The 19,371-nt window shown below is 42.5% G+C and overlaps 2 protein-coding genes across 4 annotated transcripts; one reads left to right on the top strand and one right to left on the bottom strand.

The window, feature by feature from the left end:
- Positions 1-330: 330 nt before the first annotated feature.
- On the bottom strand, positions 331-11,895 carry LOC127365564 (MOB-like protein phocein). 3 transcript variants are annotated; one of them, XM_051403757.1, is made up of 9 exons: positions 11,633-11,895; positions 9,773-9,928; positions 6,513-6,575; positions 4,291-4,391; positions 3,919-3,961; positions 2,819-2,905; positions 2,592-2,671; positions 1,904-2,015; positions 331-1,602 (listed from the first exon to the last, which is right to left on the bottom strand). In XM_051403757.1, the coding sequence occupies exons 1-9, from the start codon at positions 11,633-11,635 to the stop codon at positions 1,468-1,470; spliced, it is 780 nt and encodes a 259-aa protein (XP_051259717.1). In that variant the 5' UTR covers positions 11,636-11,895; the 3' UTR covers positions 331-1,467. The 3 variants fall into 3 exon arrangements, with proteins under 3 accessions (XP_051259717.1, XP_051259715.1, XP_051259716.1); XM_051403755.1 differs by lacking the exons at positions 9,773-9,928; positions 11,633-11,895 and adding an exon at positions 7,463-7,594; XM_051403756.1 differs by lacking the exons at positions 331-1,602; positions 1,904-2,015; positions 2,592-2,671; ... (2 more) ...; positions 4,291-4,391; positions 6,513-6,575 and adding exons at positions 9,232-9,442; positions 9,541-9,630 and having other exon boundaries at positions 11,633-11,842.
- A 330-nt stretch (positions 11,896-12,225) lies between these two features.
- On the top strand, positions 12,226-18,751 carry hspd1 (heat shock 60 protein 1). Its single transcript, XM_051403752.1, has 11 exons — positions 12,226-12,357; positions 13,919-14,094; positions 14,176-14,511; positions 14,598-14,693; positions 14,810-14,903; positions 15,014-15,182; positions 15,590-15,689; positions 15,804-16,049; positions 16,146-16,320; positions 16,921-17,099; positions 17,282-18,751. The coding sequence occupies exons 2-11, from the start codon at positions 13,921-13,923 to the stop codon at positions 17,450-17,452; spliced, it is 1,740 nt and encodes a 579-aa protein (XP_051259712.1). The 5' UTR covers positions 12,226-12,357; positions 13,919-13,920; the 3' UTR covers positions 17,453-18,751.
- Positions 18,752-19,371: the final 620 nt, after the last annotated feature.

The following is a 19,371-nucleotide window of genomic DNA, read 5'->3' on the forward strand; positions in this document are numbered from 1 at the left end:
GAGTCCTGTCCCATTATTGTCTATTGTTAATTACAATTGTTCATCAATTACGTAGGACTGGAACAAGCCACATGTTGAAGGTTCAGTGTGTAACATTTAAGAGGATCTATTGTCAGAAAAGGAATAGAATATCCATAGCTATGTTTTCATTAGTGTAGAATCACCTGGAAATCTATCTTCAGAGGCTCCACAGTGAACTGTCATGTTTCTACAGTAGCTCAGAAACTTCACCACTAGAGGCCACTAAATCCTACACACTGGTCCTATAAGGTTCATGCCACAGTTAGCAGTGCAGCTTCACTGAATAGAATTAATGTCCACACAGCAACCTGAATAATAGGTATTTTTTATTAACAGACATCATGAAAATGTCAACAGTAACAAAATTTTTTAGTCCATTAAAAAAAAAAGTGGGTTGGATTGACAAGACTCCTCCCACAAAATAACTTAATGAGGGAGAGGGTAAAAGAGGGGAGGTTGTGCTCCGATATTAAAATGTAGCCGATATTCCATCCTTCCTTGTGGTTATTTACTCATCAAATGCTTAAAGTGGTAAAAACTGGCTTACAGCAGCTCAGTCTCTGCCCATACAGTCATGGTTTCACTTACTATTATGTCAAGGAAAAAGAATATCAGGCACATTTTACACAGTATTAAAATGGGGGCATGTCACAAAGCAGGATCAGAGTTAGCCAACGAGCCTTCCTAAATACTCTGAAACATCATTTCAGAGGCCGAAGAGAAAGAATATCTGACTGCTAGTACACGTACAAAGCTAGAGATTAAGTTTGTCTTTGTTCACTACCACACAAGCCACACACCTACATTGTGTTTTAATAGCATTATTAAGTCAGCAGGCTAATTTAATGATCCATTTCATGGGACACCCCCAAAACAGGCAACACAAGCAAATAGAGAACAGAAGCAGACACAAAAGAGTGAAGCACCATCAGAAAACATGATAGTGAATAAGAGAGAGGGGGAGTGGGGGGTTATATACAGACGGGGAGACTGTCAGTGTGTGCCTTTGTCAACAATACAGGTCACCATGATTACATAGGTTTTTGCAAATCCAGCTGCTTAAAGAAGATTAAAAGGAACAGGGTTTCCCAAAAGGAGTAGTGTGAGAGCAGGACTGTATCCAGAAACAAACTGTGTCCTGGTAGCAGAGACACAGTGTGAATGTGAATGACAGCAGAAACAGGATTAAAAAAAACAACAACATCTTGTCCTGCAGGCATGGCTGAACTCTGCTCCTGGTATTCTTTACCCTTACTTCCTTTGAGATAGACACAGGTGACAAGGGTGGAGGGACATGGACAGTGTTACTAGACAAGAGCCTTAATACACTGTAGTGTGTGTATATTTATGTGTGTGTCCTGTAGATGCAGGTGTGTGAATGTGTCTCCTCTGTAATGCGTAAAACTGTGTTTGTACAGGTGTCTCCCTTATGGCAGCAGCTGTTTCTTAGGCCTCGCTCTCCCCAGCTGATGAGGTGTTCTGCGCCTCCTCCTCCAGAATGGGCACGATCAGGTTGTCCTTGGACATCAGGTTGTACTTCATTACGAAGCGTGTGAACCGGTGACACAGGAACGTTTCATTCTGCACACACACACACACACACACACACACACACACACACACACACACACACACACACACACACACACACACACACACACACACACACACACACACACACACACACACAGACACACACACACACACACACACACACACACACACACACACACACACACACACACACACACGTTATTGGAGCACAGAGCAAAAAAGGGGCGGGACTGTCTATTCAGCAATGGAAAAGGAATACACACCAAAATAAGAGCTTTTTTCTTTAAAAGGTGTAATTGGTTCATAGGATATTTCCGAGGAAACCTACCTCATACTTGTCAAATATCTGGCGGTGATGGAAGTAGGCATGAGAGAATATCCTATAGATGCGACGACAGACAGAGCCCAGTTTGGCCACTGACGACTCCTTGATGCTCACCCTAGAATGACAAAGCAGACAATGGTAGCTGTGTAAAACTACATTTACTGCACTTTTATTTGAACACAACTACTTCTGCAACATCACGAGCAGCTCCGAAAGAGTGCAAGATTATCTGTCTCTCCCCTCTCTCTGACAGCAAGCTTCCATTTGGAACAGCTGTAAACACTTTCACATTCAGACACTGCACAAACTCATTATATTTCAAACATACCCTGGCCTTAAACAGCTATAATCCACATTTTAACAACAACAATGTGTCAAATGACAATTTGAAAAGGGGTCACTCAAAGAATCTGCAGCTCCCCTCGGCTTTACTGAGCTTTATTAGCGAGTTTCAGCTCATTGTTTAACTGCAACTATACTGTTTTAGTTCACTCTCGGCGTAGCAGGCAGCTGTTTTCAGTGGCAAATGAATGACAAGGTTGCTCTGTAACTGCTGGCAACTATTCGCTTACAAGTTCACCATATCAACTGAAAGCTGATTAAGTCGAGGCTGTGATCACAACTTGTTTCCGCTGCCCCCATGTGGCCACAATCATCAGTTACTGCACGTTTAAGGAGGATCTTGACTGACCTGCTGGGGAAGTATTTGTTGCTATTGAGAAGACAGGCAGCTCCGTCCAGCGTGTGCCTGGTGTAATCAATGGCAGGGCACTGTGGATGCAGCAGCACAGAACACACACACACACACACATAAGTTTCTATTCTACCTCACACAGAGGCAAATCAATCACGCTCAGGGACTGGTACATGTGAGAGTAACAGAGAGGGTGATTGAGTGAAACCACAGTGCTGACTCACCTCTTTGGGTGTCTTGTGGGCAGCACATAAAAAGATCCACTGCTCCGTGGCTGTCATCTGGGTGCAGGTGTCTGGATGGCACTCGCTCTGAAGGAGGAAAGACGAGCATCACTACAGCTGACTTTACACTGATACAAAGTCAAAATGAACATACTTTTCAAGCACTCTTCAGAGGGAAGTACCTGTTCTTTCATCTCTTTCAGCGCAAATTAATCTACAAGTCTTAAATCTGGTTGTGAGACAACAACCCTGATATTAGCTGTGATTGCTTTCGTACAGAACTTGACATCATCATACTTAAGCGGTGTTTCTGTAGTGCTGACTAAAATGTAAAGAATTATACATATTTGCAGTTTGAAATAAACTAAAAGCTCCCTGTGCCAAACTGCCTTGAAGAAATATTGCATATTAACATTTCCTAACGTGTCTGTGAAAACATGCAACTCTAGAAACACGAGTTAAAGATATTGAGAACTGGTTCCAGTTGAGAAGTGGATCCAAACTGTCTTTTCCATTGGAATTGTATGCCTCTGAGCCTATCAATTACTTTTAATGATGCTGAAATGTTTTTCTGACAGTTGTGTGTTGCAAAACAATGACATCAGATTGCAAGAAGGAGTCATGGTGAAAAGGAAGAAACGGTCCATAGCGTGGCTTCATTTCACAAAGAAAGATGACAACAGTGCTCATTTTAAAGTCAAAGGATCATTTCAGTAAGGGTGGAAACACTAGCTGAATCATATTTCTCACAACATGGGCTTAAATTCCAGGACTGCTGAAACTGAAAATTGAAGGAAGGAATTTGAAAGAAAGTCATTCCATCCATTTTAGATAATGACAGTCTGTTGCTACAGACCCCCTCCCCCCTTCACACAGTGTTCAGTCTCAGAGATAATAAAACAGCTGTGTTGACACTGAACACCTGTGTAGGCCTACTTTTTTCCACAAATTTATCAGGAATCAACAAATCTAAACAATCTGACCAGTAAGAACTAATAATGGTATTGGTATTAATAAAATCAGTTGCCCCCTCCATACTCTTTTTATTTTTGACACGACCCTTAATAAAGTTTGTATACCTGGTGAGCTAGATCACCTACCTGCAGTTTGACGGCTAGTCCGTTGAGCTCCAGGCAGAACTGCCTACGAAGAGGACAGAAAAAGAGCAGTAGAAAGATAAGATTCCGATCAAACTACACTTTAAGATTTAAACACAATGTTTGGGAAGGAGTTACAAGTTAGTTGAGGGCTGAAAACATCTATATTGCACCCCACTCTCCCTCTCATATTCATCTTTCCCTCCCTCCTTAAATCCTCATTCCTCATACTTGTTGTTGTCGTTCCCCCCGTTATGTTGAGAATCTATCTTTTCCAGCATCCTGGTTGCTAATGTCACTCAAAAGTAGACAGTCTGGCCTTTTTTGTTTTACATTTTGAGTATAAAAGAACATGAAAAAATAAACTGAACATACCTGAGGTGCTCGTACTTCCACACCCCCTCATCCTGGCCCTCTGGAGGTTCCAGGATTTTGTCGATATTGGAACAATCTGATCTGATATTCTGCTGAATGTACTGAAACAGAGCCATCAAACACACTTTAGTAGAGACCCTCCCTCAACCACAGCAATGCAATCTTCATCAGCTTGATATGTCCATAACACACTTGTAAGCCACAATGCCTGTTTTAACTGTAATTAATATTGCCAGGGTGTTTCTGGGAAACCAAAATAAAGATCGAGTTTTAAAACATCCGATTATGAAGGCTTCACAACTGGAGGAAGATAAACACTGATGAAAGTAGACAGTGTGAGGTTTTGATTGTAAAATCACCTCAATGGGATTTCCTGATCTTTTACTTTTACCATGACTGTCAAAGTGTATGTTCAAGCGCAGTTACTGGTCATTGCAATCATTCTGCCACTTTGTACTGTCTGAAGAGGTCTGAAGGCAACTCCAATGTTAAAGATACGGACAAAAGCCACAGTCCTCATTCTGCACAAAAATGTAATCTAACATTTAGTTGAAGCTACTTGGAGTTAGCCAAATCGGCCAAATGGTCCCGGCTGCAGACCTACTATCTGGCAATCTGTGGACCTGCGAGCCAATAAGAAGAGCAGGGAGCCTCAGAATGAGAGGGTAAACAACTCTTCTGTGTAGAGAATCTGCTATAAGTGAAATTAAATCCAAGAAAGCCACAAAGGCAGTGAAATGTTCAGGTATTTCTGAGCATATACAACTTCATCTTTAGTCTGTTACAAAGATGGTTGTAACCAACATGAGTATTTCAAAATGAGCAACATGTGAAGCAAGGAATATGCCAACATTAAGCAGATACTGTGTTAAGGATTAGCTTGTTGTATATTGTGAGTCAGTGAAGTAAAGGTGCAGTTACGTTTTCAGTTTTTATGCAGAGATTTTATATTCCAATTTGTTTCACATGCTTTTATATGTCTTTATATGGTTAACGTACTCTAAATGTTAACTTCAATAACAGTCTAACAACAGCTGCAATTTATTTTTATTAGGTAATTTAGCATGTGTTTCTTTGCATGTAACAAACAAGAGAAATATATTTTATACCTTTTTCTACCTGAAAAACAACCACATTACAATGTAAGGTAATGTAAGCTGAGGCCCTACTCTCTTCAAATTTAGCAAACTTGCGGTCCCCAGATGTGAGCTTGGACCCTTCTCAAATTGGTGGGCTTCTTCTGACTGCAACTTTGGAAAACACTAACTTGATTTCCAACTCCTGAAGCCTCATAGACATCTCAGCTGACGTTAGGAACGCATCGTTTCACTGAGTAAGAGCTGTGGATGAGCCCCTTATCGCTTCCATTGGAAAAATATCAGAAAGGGATCTCTTCATGGCAAGTATGAACAGGAACAATCCTTACAGCTAACATTCCTCCTGTTCTCTTAGTGTACATGTGGACATTGTGTTGGGACACACCTAACAAAACGTGAACTTGTCCTTCGAGTGGTTAGATTTTTCTGAACTTATTTGGCTGTCTCAGCTGACTGGAATGAACAACCAATGGCTTTACTAGCTTGGCCATCATATTCACATGACTGAAGATTGTTTATACTCACGATAATAATCACCCAACCCTTGATTACATTAAGTACTGTGTAAGAGGACCTTCATACTTATATGTATCAAGTTAATGAAAATCATGGTGTTGAAGCCAAGGACGGCCACGCTTGTAATTTTTTTCAATGCCGTTATCAAGATCACAAGTTAATAATTTCATTATCATAAGAAAACGAGACAATCAAACTATTATCACAAGAACACAAAAGGTCATTTCCTCTTATCATTTGTAGAGATCTGTGCCAGCATATATAGATGTTGTTGTTTTTTTCAAGGAAGTTTTGATCATCACCTCAGAAGAGAAGAGGTGACTCACCAGACACGACATTCACTTTTGAATTCTCCTTAATTATCCTCTCTTGATAAATTCTTTCTGCCTTTTGTTTTCTTGTTAGAAATCAAGAAAACAAAAGGCAGACTGCTCGAGATAACCAAATAATTCAGTTATAATCCGGAGATAATGGCATTAAATAAACAACAGAAAGACGGCTGTTCTCCGCTACGTAGATACCACCATGCTCTCCTGACACTTCTAAATAGACCGAATGGTTGGGAAACACTGACTGACAGACAGACAGACAGACGACATGACAACACACCTGTTGGACAGCCAGGGTGCTGTCCATCTCCTCAAATGATTCATCCGGCCAGTTGTAGAAATCCTACACATGAAGGAAGGACAATGTTAGTGTACACTCAGAGTGGACAGACCTGGTACTGTAGCACAGACACTGCTACCTAACGTTAGCTGTCATCTGGCGTCAAATACCACGAGTCAGAAAACCCTATCAGTCTAACATACAGCTAACGTACAGCTAACATACAGCTAACGTACAGCTAACATACAGCTAACATACAGCTAACATACAGCTAACATACAGCTAACATACAGCTAACATACAGCTAACGTACAGCTAACGTACAGCTAACGTACAGCTAACATACAGCTAACGTACAGCTAACATACAGCTAACGTACAGCTAACGTTAGCTTTGTTTAACAATATATACGTATAAGAAGCTAACGCTAGCTCTGCTGTGGGAGGCTAGCAGAGAGACTACCATACAGTAAAAGTCAGTAGCCTCTTGTTTTTCCACATTACTCACAGTTCCGAAGCTAACCTGACACTAGCTCATTAAATAACGTCAACTGGGGTGCGACTGCTTCCTGCAGAGCAAACAGTTCAGGGAGCCTTTCCGCTGGTTGTAAGTTAGCAACGGCTATTTGTTTCAGGGTAGTGTGAGAACTTCATTCACCAGTTTGGCTGGATGTTATTTAAAGCTACAATGATTGTCACACGGGACTCCGAAATGTAGACTAAAAAGCCACAGCCATTTCAGTTAACGTTACCGCTCCAGGAACTAGACGGAGCAACAGCTAACGTTAGCTAGCTGGCCATTTCCAGGTCAGGCCCTTCCTACATGTTGTCTGCGAGAATTGTCGACAGAAGGTGTATAGTAAAGCAACACGACTCAAATGAGACGGCATCGCGAAGTCGTGGGAGCTTATCTGCCGTAGTGTTCGTGTATTCCTGCTGGGTGAAACGCACCTTTGCCTTGGTTCCAGGCCGATTCCTCCTGAGAACTGCAGTACCCTCCGCCATGACCATCTCGACAGAATACCCGGATGTTCGTCAGCCGCTGTGTTGTAGCGGCGGACTCGGATATGATCAGAGGTTAGGAGCGGTGGACTTGAACTGAACACACATTCACTTATATTCGTGTACTGTATTTAACGACGCATCCGAGGCATTGAGTATTTCCATTGAAGCTCATTTATACTTGGAGACAGTATTAGTTAGTTAGTTACACTGTGGAGTACCGAAACCGTCAGAAGGCAGTAAAGGATCTCGGATGTGTCTCGAAAACATAATTGATACAAATACATCATTATGCCAGAAAAAGAAAAACGGAATAGTATCACAATGTAGTGAAACATTTATTGTTATAACAAGATGTTTTTCACATTATCACCATACATTTTCACCTTATACAAACTCTTTATAGAGCACCAACATTACAAAGTGCTTCACAAAAAATGTCATCAGCAGATAAACATTTAGGAAGTAAAAGGAATCAGGATAGGCTATTATAGTCATTATGTTATTGTTGTTAGTTGAATTGTTACATTACACAATATGAAAATATCTTGTTCCAACGTGAAAAACATTGTGTTATAACCTGAAACTTATCCGTTTTTATTTTTTGGCGTGGCAGCAATATGCCACTGTGGACATACATCGGCAGTCCCATTTCATATAGACACGAGGAAAGTGTTTAATAAAAGAATATGAAATACTTGACAAATGTGCCAAGAATGAAAAATAGTTAAAAAAAAAGTTAAATGAGTTTGTGAAAAATAAAATGAAGAATAAAATATATTTTTAAGTGTATTTATTGAAGGATTTGAGGTATAAGGGAGAAATGTTTTCTCTTTTTTAAAGGGCTGATTGGGTTTAAAACATATAAACCTTTTAATTTATTTGTTCACATTTTATTTACTACATTCACTGGAATGTATACAAATAATTGATATGTATTTGTATCAATTATTCTACTTTTTACTCTGCTGCTATAAATCAGTTACACTGCAGATAAAGGCAAATGTAAAACATATGACCCATTTATAAAACATGATGCATTGTTAAATATTAAACTACAAAATAAAGGGATTAAACTACACAGGGGTTGCCAACAGGAAAAAACAAGCAACGGTTCCAAAGTCCTACGTCCCCAGGGGCCCCAAAAGTCCAAGGTCCACTATTTATCTATTGATTGATTTTTGTCATTTATTGCAAATTTACAAAAAAAGTTTTACTACTTACCGGCACCCCCACTGCCTATGATACTTTGCCCTTACTGTGTAAACCATAGCACTGAACACAGAATTCTGTTCCCCTGTATATTGAATATTTTATATGGAGAGAATGACAATAAGTTCTGCCTTGTGTTTACATGGAGGTTCTGCTTTGTTACTGGTCATTGTCAATAAACTGAGATCAATTCCAAATAGAAACAATGCAGAGACCCGCAGGTTGCATCAAAGGGGCCCAACAGAAAACATAAGTTAATCCCACTCTGACAGTTGAACAGTAAATAGTTCTTGGCGAGTCATGTCCATTTGTGTTTGAGGGATCTAGTATGTGGCATTCATCTTGTCCCAACAGCGGTATGTAGTGTACCTAGGCAAGTTCCATTCACTGAAGATGGCTGTGAGATACAGTCACAAGCTAGTAAGTTAACCCTGACATTAGAATATCTTTATTTAAGTATACTGAATATTAACTGCAAGAGTAAGAGGAAATCATTGAGACAATAATTAATAGTTCACCTTTATTATTGTAACAAAATGTGATTAGAATTATTTACAATTGTAATAACAAAAAAAAGTAAAAGAGACATGAAAGAGGCAACTTAATTTCTTCTCTCCAGGGATGACAGGGACTTGACATTTTCTACAGCAACAAAAAGATGAAGACTCATTCAACGTATTTACCGAGGATATCTCCATCACGGAACAGGAAATAGTCCTGGAGGATAGAACGAGAAAACAAGATATTAAGCAAGGCAGGGCAAAAAGGAAACAAATCTAAACAGATTCAAAGTTTAAAAGTCAAGTGTAGTGCACCTTGTCGTCCAGACTGACTTTAGTTCCACCGTACTCTGGGAGGAGTACTTTTTCTCCAACCGTCACGCTGACGGGCTGTAGGTTCCCCTTCTAGGAAAAAAAAAAAACATCACACAAAGAGTTACAGAAGAATTCTCAGAGCCAGAACCAACTATAAAGCCCCACATTCCTCATAGCAGCTTTGCCTGTGTCTCTTATATTTTCTCTAGTACCATGGTAAATGGATTATCACCTGATTGACAGCACCAGGCCCTACTGCCACGACCTTGGCCTGCAGCACCTTGCCTTGAGACTTCTCTGGCAGCATGATGCCCCCCTTCGTCACAGTCTCTGGAGTAAAGCGCTCCACCAGCACGCGGTCGAACAAGGGGAGGAATTTTCTGAAGGCCTGCAAGTGACCACAAAGAGAGGGTGTCAGCCAGTAATACTAATTACAATCAAAGAACATTTTCTTTTGTTACACAACCAACTAAAGCCTTGATATTTGCTGTAAGCACCCAATACCACCACAAGGGGGCTGTCTTGAGTGACAAAAGAGCTTAAGTAAAGACAGTGTCTAAACAATAAATGAGTGGCTCCCTCACAGAGGTGGCCTTTGTGATGTCAATTATAATAAAACTCAGTATAACGAAAGTCAGCCTTTCACCATTACTTCAAATACTTCAGCCAGTGTGTGTGTGTGTGTGTGTGTGTGTGTAAAGTTACAAGCAGCAGATGAATGAGGGAGGACAGCAGCTTTAGAAGATTTAAAACACCAGCTGCCAACAGTCTGATAACGGCAGATGTAAGAGTGACCTTGGGTGAAGGTTGTTTGGGAGAGAGGAGTTACTTATTCACTGTGACTGTTTAACCCCAGGCAGGGAGGGACCAGGACTACTGATTAAAAAAAATACTTTGACGGTAACACAGAGGCATCCTGGTATTTTAGGGGAGCTATGGTAACAGCCTTGAGTGGTGGTGAAATGTCATCAAGGTTTTTAACACTACAAGATAACGATCGAGGCCTGTTTGTCCAGTTTTCCAGAAGGTTCTCTCCGTAGTACTTCATGAGGTAGTGGGGGTAGAGCTGCAGCAGATGATCAAACTCACATTCTCTGACTCTTCTTTTTTTAAAGAAAGAAAGAACAATACTGATCACAATTTCCAGGGCCCCAACATGACATCTTCTAATAGTTTCTTTTGGCCAATCAACAGCCCGAAACTGAAAAACCTTTCATTTACTGTCATACATGACAAGACATGTACAGTTCAACAGCACCACAAATTACAGCCTCCAAATTGCCCTTTAAGTTCAATCAATCTGATAAAGCTGAACATTATAGTGTTCCTTAAGGACAGAATGTACTGCAGGTTGAGGTTTTAGTTAGATATAGCTAATAAACTGGAACCTTTTGTTCTTACTTGTTACTGTTAACACTAGTTCAGCTGTATGTTACAAGGCTTCCGCTCAGAGCCGACACACAATGTGCACGGGGAGGTCATGAGGTCACAGTCTACGTAGCGGAAGCCGGAAGTGATTTAAACGTGCATGTAATTCATACTTTTCACCAACCAAGGGCAGACAGACAGACTGACAGACAGAACCAACAGGGAACAATAAGACACTTTTAATACAATAAGACAGATTTAAGCACCAAACTCGTCGGAACACTGTGTGTGTGTGTGTGTGTGTGTGTGTGTGTGTTCATCCACATGTGACTGCTGCAGTTAGCGAGAGCATTCACTTCTCAGCACATCTGTCTGTCTGTCTGTCTGTCTGTCTGTCGATAGAAGAGCCACTCACACTCACCGAGCGAGCAGCACATCAGTCAGTGAACATTAGCAGTGAGTGTGTAGCTGCCCCGGAGGCTTTAACGATAGAGACAGCGACAGATAAAAGCCCCCTGTCTTCTCCTCTAATGTTTAATACACTGTATCATGAGATAACCCCCCCCCTCCCCCTCTCCCCCTCTCCCCTCCTCAGTCGGCTTCCTAACTGCTTGACCTTGTGAATCAACGTTAACGGCAGCTAACGTACCATTACCGTTAGCCCTGTGTAAAATGGCGGTGGGACTCTGTAGTGTTCTCCACAGACAGCGACGGAGGGTCTTACCATTTCTGGATGTGAGAGAGGGTCTGCGTGGATCTGCACCCCGGGTTCTTCCTGCGCGTGGATCTGAAACACTGAAGGGGAATGACTCCACGTGAAGAAATATCCAGAACGACGATGACGATTCTGCGCATGCGCACTGCCCCTGGAGGCTGATTCGTTACCTAAACAGAAAATTCTAGTACACCTAATGTGAAGAGCACGTGTCACTCCACAATACCACGATATGAACGGGTGCACTTTAAAAATCACTCCGGTTATTTCTCTGTTATTCACAGACTCAGGGTCAGAGCAATATTGCACAATGTCAACTTTGACCTTTCTTTTTTTCCTCCAATGGCACACGGGAAAATTCTAGAATTGCCTGCCCGGGAACGAGCATGGATTAATAAATATAGATTATATATCTTATAGTATTATGTTCCACCAATCAGAAATGGTTAAATGTACACGTTGTGACGACACTGATTGATAGGTTACTATAATCCTGTTATAGCCCGTGAGTTGTCCCTGTATAAAGACTAACATAAGAATGATCTCAGCTAGTTCACAGGTTTATTCAGAGTCCCGGGCGTGCCGGTAAAGTACCCGGATGTGATGGGCCATGTGCACTCCCATCGCAGCAGCAGCAGCTTATTTGCACCATCCCTCTGTCCTCACGTCCAGTCGCTATCATTCCGTCTTGCAGGCGAGCACCTTGTAGCCGGTACCAGCCTTTTACCTCACAAGTAAGTGCTGACATTTGATAAAGTCTTTAAACGACACCGAGCTGATATTACAGGCTGTACTTTACCCAGCGGGGGCTTTCTGTGGAGGGGTCTCTGACCGAGAGCAAACACTCTCCAGCGCTAGCTTAGATTACGCCAGGCTAACAGATTGTTCTTCTTAACTGGAAGGACACACACACACACACACACACACACACACACACACAGAGTCAGTATAGACGTTAGTGAAGTTTCTCTATAAGCGGATGTTGAATTAGAATTGATCGGGAATGTCGCCCCTCGTGTCTGACTTATGAAACGTTTGCTGATCGGTGTCATGCCCGACTGCAGCGCTGTGGACAACTTGGCTGACAATGTAGGAAGAGTAGTAGTTAGTGATCTGTCGCCAGGGTCCGATCAGAGAGGGTCTGACAGTGTGGTTGGTGGTCACTCATTAGGCTGAGCAGAGATGGTGAGCTACTTCCACACATGCTTTTCACAGTTTGACCTTGTGACGCACGACCTGAAGCGCACACGTGGGGTAACCAGGAACTGGTTTGGGGATACGTTTCATAATCCGGTTACGATCAAGGCCCGTATATAAATAAATGTAAGTCCGATTCTTCTCGATCAGTCTAGAAAAAGATCAGTGTTGACCAAGTTTAAAAAAAAGAAGAAAAAAAGGGTTGATCGGATATTCGCTCGCATATTGAAGCCGACAGTTCTTCCTGAGGGGGCTTGGGACACGGCCACATCATTTCTTGTCTTTGTTTCATGTTAATATATTGGAAAGGACTGAACAAATGTTAGAATTTTATTTTGAACCATTTTTCAAACATTCCTTGATTCCAGCCTCTCAAATGAAAGAATTAGCTCCTATTGGTTTTTATATGGCTGTCAAATGAACACCTTTGGGACTTTTGTCTGTATTGTGATGACCATTTCCCCTGTGTGCTGATATATTTTAATTTACTGAACAGTTTATTGAATAATTGGGAAAGTAACCAACACACTAACCGGGGATAAAAGCAGTTGATAGTTGTGGTCAAATTGAATATACTTATACATGTGGTCTGATTTTTAAATACAATTTACAAACATTAGTGGCATTTAAAGCTCACTCAGAGTTCTGGGATGAATTTAGTGTGGTGCTGTGAAACTTTATCTACCCCATAATGCACCTGCAAACATACTGTGACATTTTCTTTTGGTTATAAGTGCACCTTTTTGTAGAAGGTGACTTGCAGAACTCTGACCATCCCATAAGTGGAGGTTCATTCATTCATTCACTGGTGGCACGTCATACCACCAGTGACCACCAGGGGCAACCTTTGTACATACAATGTGTCCTCCTGTGCTAGTTGAGGGCAGGGATGGATGGGTTTGGAGAATCATTATTTAGGTGTGCTTTATAAGCTGACACATCACATATATTTTCAATTCAGATTCTTAAAACAGCCCTTTACACAAAGACACACAATCATTCTGCAGATTTAATTGGACACCTCAGGTTCATTAGTGATCACTGATGGAAGATGTGGTCTCAGACGTGTAACTTCCCCTCTGTCTTTACTTCCCATAGAGATGTTTCGTTTACCGACAGTCATGAGGCAGGTGAGGCCTGTGTGCAGGGCGCTGGCCCCTCACCTCACACGAGCCTATGCCAAGGATGTAAAGTTTGGAGCTGATGCTCGGGCCCTCATGCTGCAGGGAGTGGACCTGCTGGCTGATGCTGTGGCTGTCACCATGGGCCCAAAGGTAATATGAGGCTTCATATTTTGTAATGAATCCACTATCTGGGTTATTACCTTATCACACCACTTTCTGTCTCTTTCCCAGGGTCGCACTGTCATCATTGAGCAGAGCTGGGGCAGCCCTAAGGTCACCAAGGACGGCGTGACAGTGGCCAAGAGTATCGACCTGAAGGACAGGTACAAGAACATCGGCGCCAAGCTGGTGCAGGATGTGGCCAACAACACCAACGAGGAGGCCGGCGACGGCACTACCACCGCCACAGTTCTGGCTCGGGCCATCGCCAAGGAGGGCTTCGACACCATCAGCAAAGGCGCCAACCCTGTGGAGATCCGCCGTGGAGTCATGATGGCTGTAGAAACAGTCATTAATGAGCTAAAGAAGCTCTCCAAGCCAGTTACAACCCCTGAGGAGATTGCACAGGTAAACACAATTCGTAATACATTTATAGAAATGATGAGTAGCTATGTCTCTTGAATGTGTATTTAATAATGTTCTTGGTATTTAAGGTTGCTACGATCTCAGCCAATGGCGACGTGGAGATTGGAAACATCATATCCAACGCCATGAAGAAAGTTGGCCGCAAGGGAGTCATCACTGTCAAGGTTAGTGTCAGAATTTCACTAACAGGCATAAACAGATTTATTTACTGCTCTAATGATTGCTTGTGGAGTGCATAAAACCTGGAACTGGAGTAATCAGTACATGCTTTACATCTCAGGATGGGAAGACTATGCACGACGAGCTGGAGATCATTGAGGGTATGAAGTTTGACCGGGGTTACATTTCCCCTTACTTCATCAACACTGCCAAAGGTGAGGCTGCTCATACTGGCAGTTTGCTGAACATGTCTATTATAAACACTTCCTGTCCTCGTTTTTACCTATAAAGAAACACAGCGCTAAATCTGTTATCTCGTTTCCAGGCCAGAAGTGTGAGTTCCAGGATGCCTACCTGCTGCTGAGCGAGAAGAAGATCTCTAGTGTGCAGAGCATTGTGCCGGCCCTGGAGATTGCCAACCAGCACCGCAAACCACTGGTTATTGTGGCTGAGGATGTGGACGGAGAGGCCCTCAGCACCCTGGTTCTCAACAGGTACGTGTTTGCTTACTGATCCCACTTAAAGGTGCCCTGTGGAGTTTTCTTGTAAGCAAACAAAAGTTTACATTCAGTATTTACCAGAATCCATGAGGACTAACTCACCTGTTGGATGCATTTCCTTCCTAAAACACTTGCAAATGCATTTTTGAAGGTTTGAAACCTGCATTCTTTACGAGCTTGCAGTTTTCCTCTCTGCGCCGTTGCTTGGTGCATTACTGCCACCCGTACACTATTGGAATAATGTGAAACAACTTGCAAAATCATTGCTCCTAGTGATTAAACATGGTACCAGCTAAAATGTGGCTCAGAGTCTATCTTGAATAGAATATCCAAATGATCATTTTACTTTGAAGAAAGTGACTGAACAAGAACTAAAAGTAGGAAATTAATGTCATTTTCAGGCTCAAGGTTGGGCTTCAGGTGGTGGCTGTTAAAGCCCCAGGCTTTGGAGACAACAGGAAGAATCAGCTGAGGGATCTGGCTGTCGCCACCGGAGGCACTGTAAGTCCTTATCAGTATAAAGTAACTTGTTCATTTCTGTGCTATAGTCTATGAACCTCTAGAGTTCAGTTTGGGATGTGAATACTAAATGTATTTATCTGTTGCTTTCTCCAGGTTTTCGGAGACGAGTCTCTGGGTCTGGCTCTCGAAGACATCCAGGCTCACGACTTTGGCAAGGTCGGTGAGGCGCAGATTACCAAAGATGACACCCTGCTGCTGAAGGGAGGCGGCAGCCCAGCTGAAGTTGAGAAACGGGCGGCAGAGATTGCAGAGCAGCTGGAGAGCACCACCAGCGACTACGAGAAGGAGAAACTCAACGAGAGGCTGGCCAAGCTGTCTGATGGAGTGGCTGTCCTCAAGGTACGTCTCCAACAGAAAGGCAGGCGGTACTGATGGCTGATGGCCATAGTTTCACTGCAGGAAAAACAAAGCTGTGACGCATGCTCTCCATTTCAGATCGGAGGAACAAGTGATGTGGAGGTGAATGAGAAGAAGGACCGTGTGACAGATGCTCTGAATGCCACCCGGGCAGCTGTGGAGGAGGGCATCGTACCAGGCGGAGGCTGTGCCCTGCTGCGCTGCATCCCCTCCCTCGATACCCTGAAAACTGCCAATTCTGACCAGAAGATCGGTTAGTAGAGCACACACATTGGCTCACATGTCTGAAAACAACATTATCTAATGTCCCTTCTAACATCTTCATTCTGGAATACAACTAAAGGTGGAATCTGTAAAGAATAACCCATTTAAATTATGTAATCTTGTTTACCCGCTAGCTAGCCAATTTCTTCATTTGTAACATGTTTGTGTTAATAAATAAATAAATAAATAAATATATAGCTGGCTGGCCACAAGGCACCTTCAGACCCTGGAACCAGTTTTCCTGGCCAAGAGCCGGTTCTGTCGAAAACACAAAGAACTGGTTTGAGATTCGAGGTTCGAGTCTCTGGCTCTGAAGCAGCACTCAAACTACCTAGCTGGAAAAGGGGTAAATGAGATCCGTATCAGGGAGACCTGAGTAGCAGTATGCTTTTTCAACTGCTGAAAACTGCTGACAGACGAGTCAAAGTGCAAATTTAAAGGTCCTTTACTGACATGACCGTATCCCTGGGTTGATGGTACCGGTGAAGTCGACCATCTTTCAAACATAACTGGAGTTTTGTGTAGAAAGTAATCCCTTTTCTACGTTGTCTTCATAAAACCGATTTCCTCTCTGCCTTGTTCCAAACAGGTGTGGATATCATCAGACGGGCACTCCGTATCCCTGCCATGACCATCGCTAAGAATGCAGGTGTGGAGGGTTCACTAGTAGTGGAGAAGATCCTGCAGGGATCAGCTGAGCTGGGCTACGATGCCATGCTGGGAGAGTACGTCAACATGGTGGAGAAGGGCATCATCGACCCCACCAAGGTACATTGACTGTGGATGTGTAGTGGAGTTAAAAGAGCTCATGTTGTTAAGATTTGTATTAATTTTTTTTTTTGCTGTCAAAGACATCTAATGTATTGTGTCCATGGAGAATCATGCAGAATCACACACTTTGTGTAGTGTAACCTATAAACGCTGTAACCTCGTATTTGCTCCCCGTACAGGTGGTGAGGACGGCCCTGTTGGACGCCGCAGGAGTTGCTTCCCTGCTCTCCACTGCCGAGGCCGTAGTTACAGAGATACCCAAGGAGGAGAAGGAGATGCCAGGAGGCGGCATGGGCGGCATGGGCGGTATGGGCGGCATGGGCGGCATGGGAGGCGGCATGGGTTTCTAAGCCAATCCTCCTGACTTGCTGTACAGACTAATAGGCAGAGTGGTGCTGGGGGTGGCCGAGGAACACAGTCCTCCAAGAACACGCACCCACCTCCACCAAACTTTGCCCTACAGACTGACCGACTGGCCATGAGTATGCTGGAGCTGCAAATAGTTGATGACATGACACCCCCCCCCCCCCACTTCATACGATTCTGCTTCCTGCCTCTTCAACCGGGGTTTCTGGGAGGAGCCAGCCTAGTCTGACTCTGTGCTCCTCTGTCCCAGTGTCCCAGTCACCCATCAAGCCCAGTTACTACACCAGAATCCTCCTCAGACCTGTACTCTAATGGCTCTGTTCAATCAGCCATCAACATGTGCACTTAAGTCATACTCATGTAAAAAAGATTTCCATCGCTGTGAGAGGTAACAATGATTAAAGTGGTCTAAGAAGAAACTAACATAGTGTACACATTGATGATGCTCTGTATTACCGCAGAGAGCAGACGCTTAGTCAGGATTGTGTCTTTTTATTTTTGTCAGTGTTTTGTTAATTGTTTTTTGTTTTTATATCTGTCATCTTTATTTTCCCAGCCATTATGTTGGTTTAAGTCTGTCATTTGATTTAATTAAACCAATTTTCTTACAGAGCTTGAGCATTTTCTCACTTTGTCTCTGAAGTGACATCACATTGTATGTCTGGTGATGTCACCTGTTCCCTTTGTACATGACCACAGTTGGATGAAGAGTGCCTAAATTGAGTGTCACCAGGGGCCTGTTTAAAACCATGTCAATTGAAATTATGTTTACCGAGACGTCTTTTGGGAGTCATTTTCACACATGCAGCATTGTGAGGTGTTTTTGTTTTATTTTTATTTTTTTTTCTTCTTCTCACTGTCAGCCCCGTAGGATCAGCTGCAGATTGGTTTCACAGTATATGGCTGATTGTAAGTGAGGGGGGCTGGGATGGGTTGGGACAGGGTGGTGAGGTAGGGCTCAAGTTACAAACCAGTTTGGACCACTCCAGGACTCGGCTACAAAGTCTAAATGTGAAAACCTGTGGTGTCCTTGTGCTGTTAAACATTGACCTTCATTTGTGTGACACGGCTCGCACGTCCCCCTCATGCGCTCTGCTTTAACTACGAGTCTCAAGTAGCCGCCCAAGCAGGAAACCTACATACAGTATATTGTATAAAACACAGTAGGTGGTGTTTCTTTGGCAAATGGCAGTGATCATTCGACTTGTGTTTTGTACAATGTAGACATGATTAATGGTGATTTTTTTTTTTTTTTTTTTAATTTAATAAATCAATTGTTCAGATGTGTTGGTTATTTGAGTTCCTTTTACACAGTACTTACATTACTGTTCATTAGCTGAGGTCCAAAGTTTATTCTCAACCATGGGAACAGCTGCTTCGATAACAATCACAACACGAGGTCCATTTAGTAGTTGATCTGGAGCTTTGAATCATGTGATCATCAGCAGTAGATTGACCAGTTCTTTATTTTTGTGAGCAATTTTTGTTAAAGTTCAGTTAATTTTAACAGCAGTTGAAAACATGAACTCACTGGAGCTTTTGAGGATTATTACATACGTGATTCTCATCAGCAGATGAAAACTGACAGACTGCTAACGATCATTTTAGTCTTTTAAGTGCTCTGAAAAAAACTATTTCTACAGTCTCATGACAACTGAACAACTATCTGCCAATAAAGATCATGTGATAAGACCAAGAGCTCCAGAACAGCTACTGAATGGAGCTTGTGGTTTGATTCTTGTGTCACAATGGTGTGATGAAGGTTGAGGGGGCTGTATGTTCACCCTCACCTGCCTTTGTTCATTATTTCAGTAAATCTGTTCAATTAAAAACACTTATTTTGTGTTTAAGATGTAACTGAAGTCCCCGGTCCAGTATGCAACTTCTACAGTGTGACGTAGAA

This window comes from Dicentrarchus labrax, unplaced genomic scaffold (assembly GCF_905237075.1).
Source record: "Dicentrarchus labrax unplaced genomic scaffold, dlabrax2021, whole genome shotgun sequence".
NCBI classification, from domain to species: Eukaryota; Metazoa; Chordata; class Actinopteri; family Moronidae; genus Dicentrarchus; species Dicentrarchus labrax.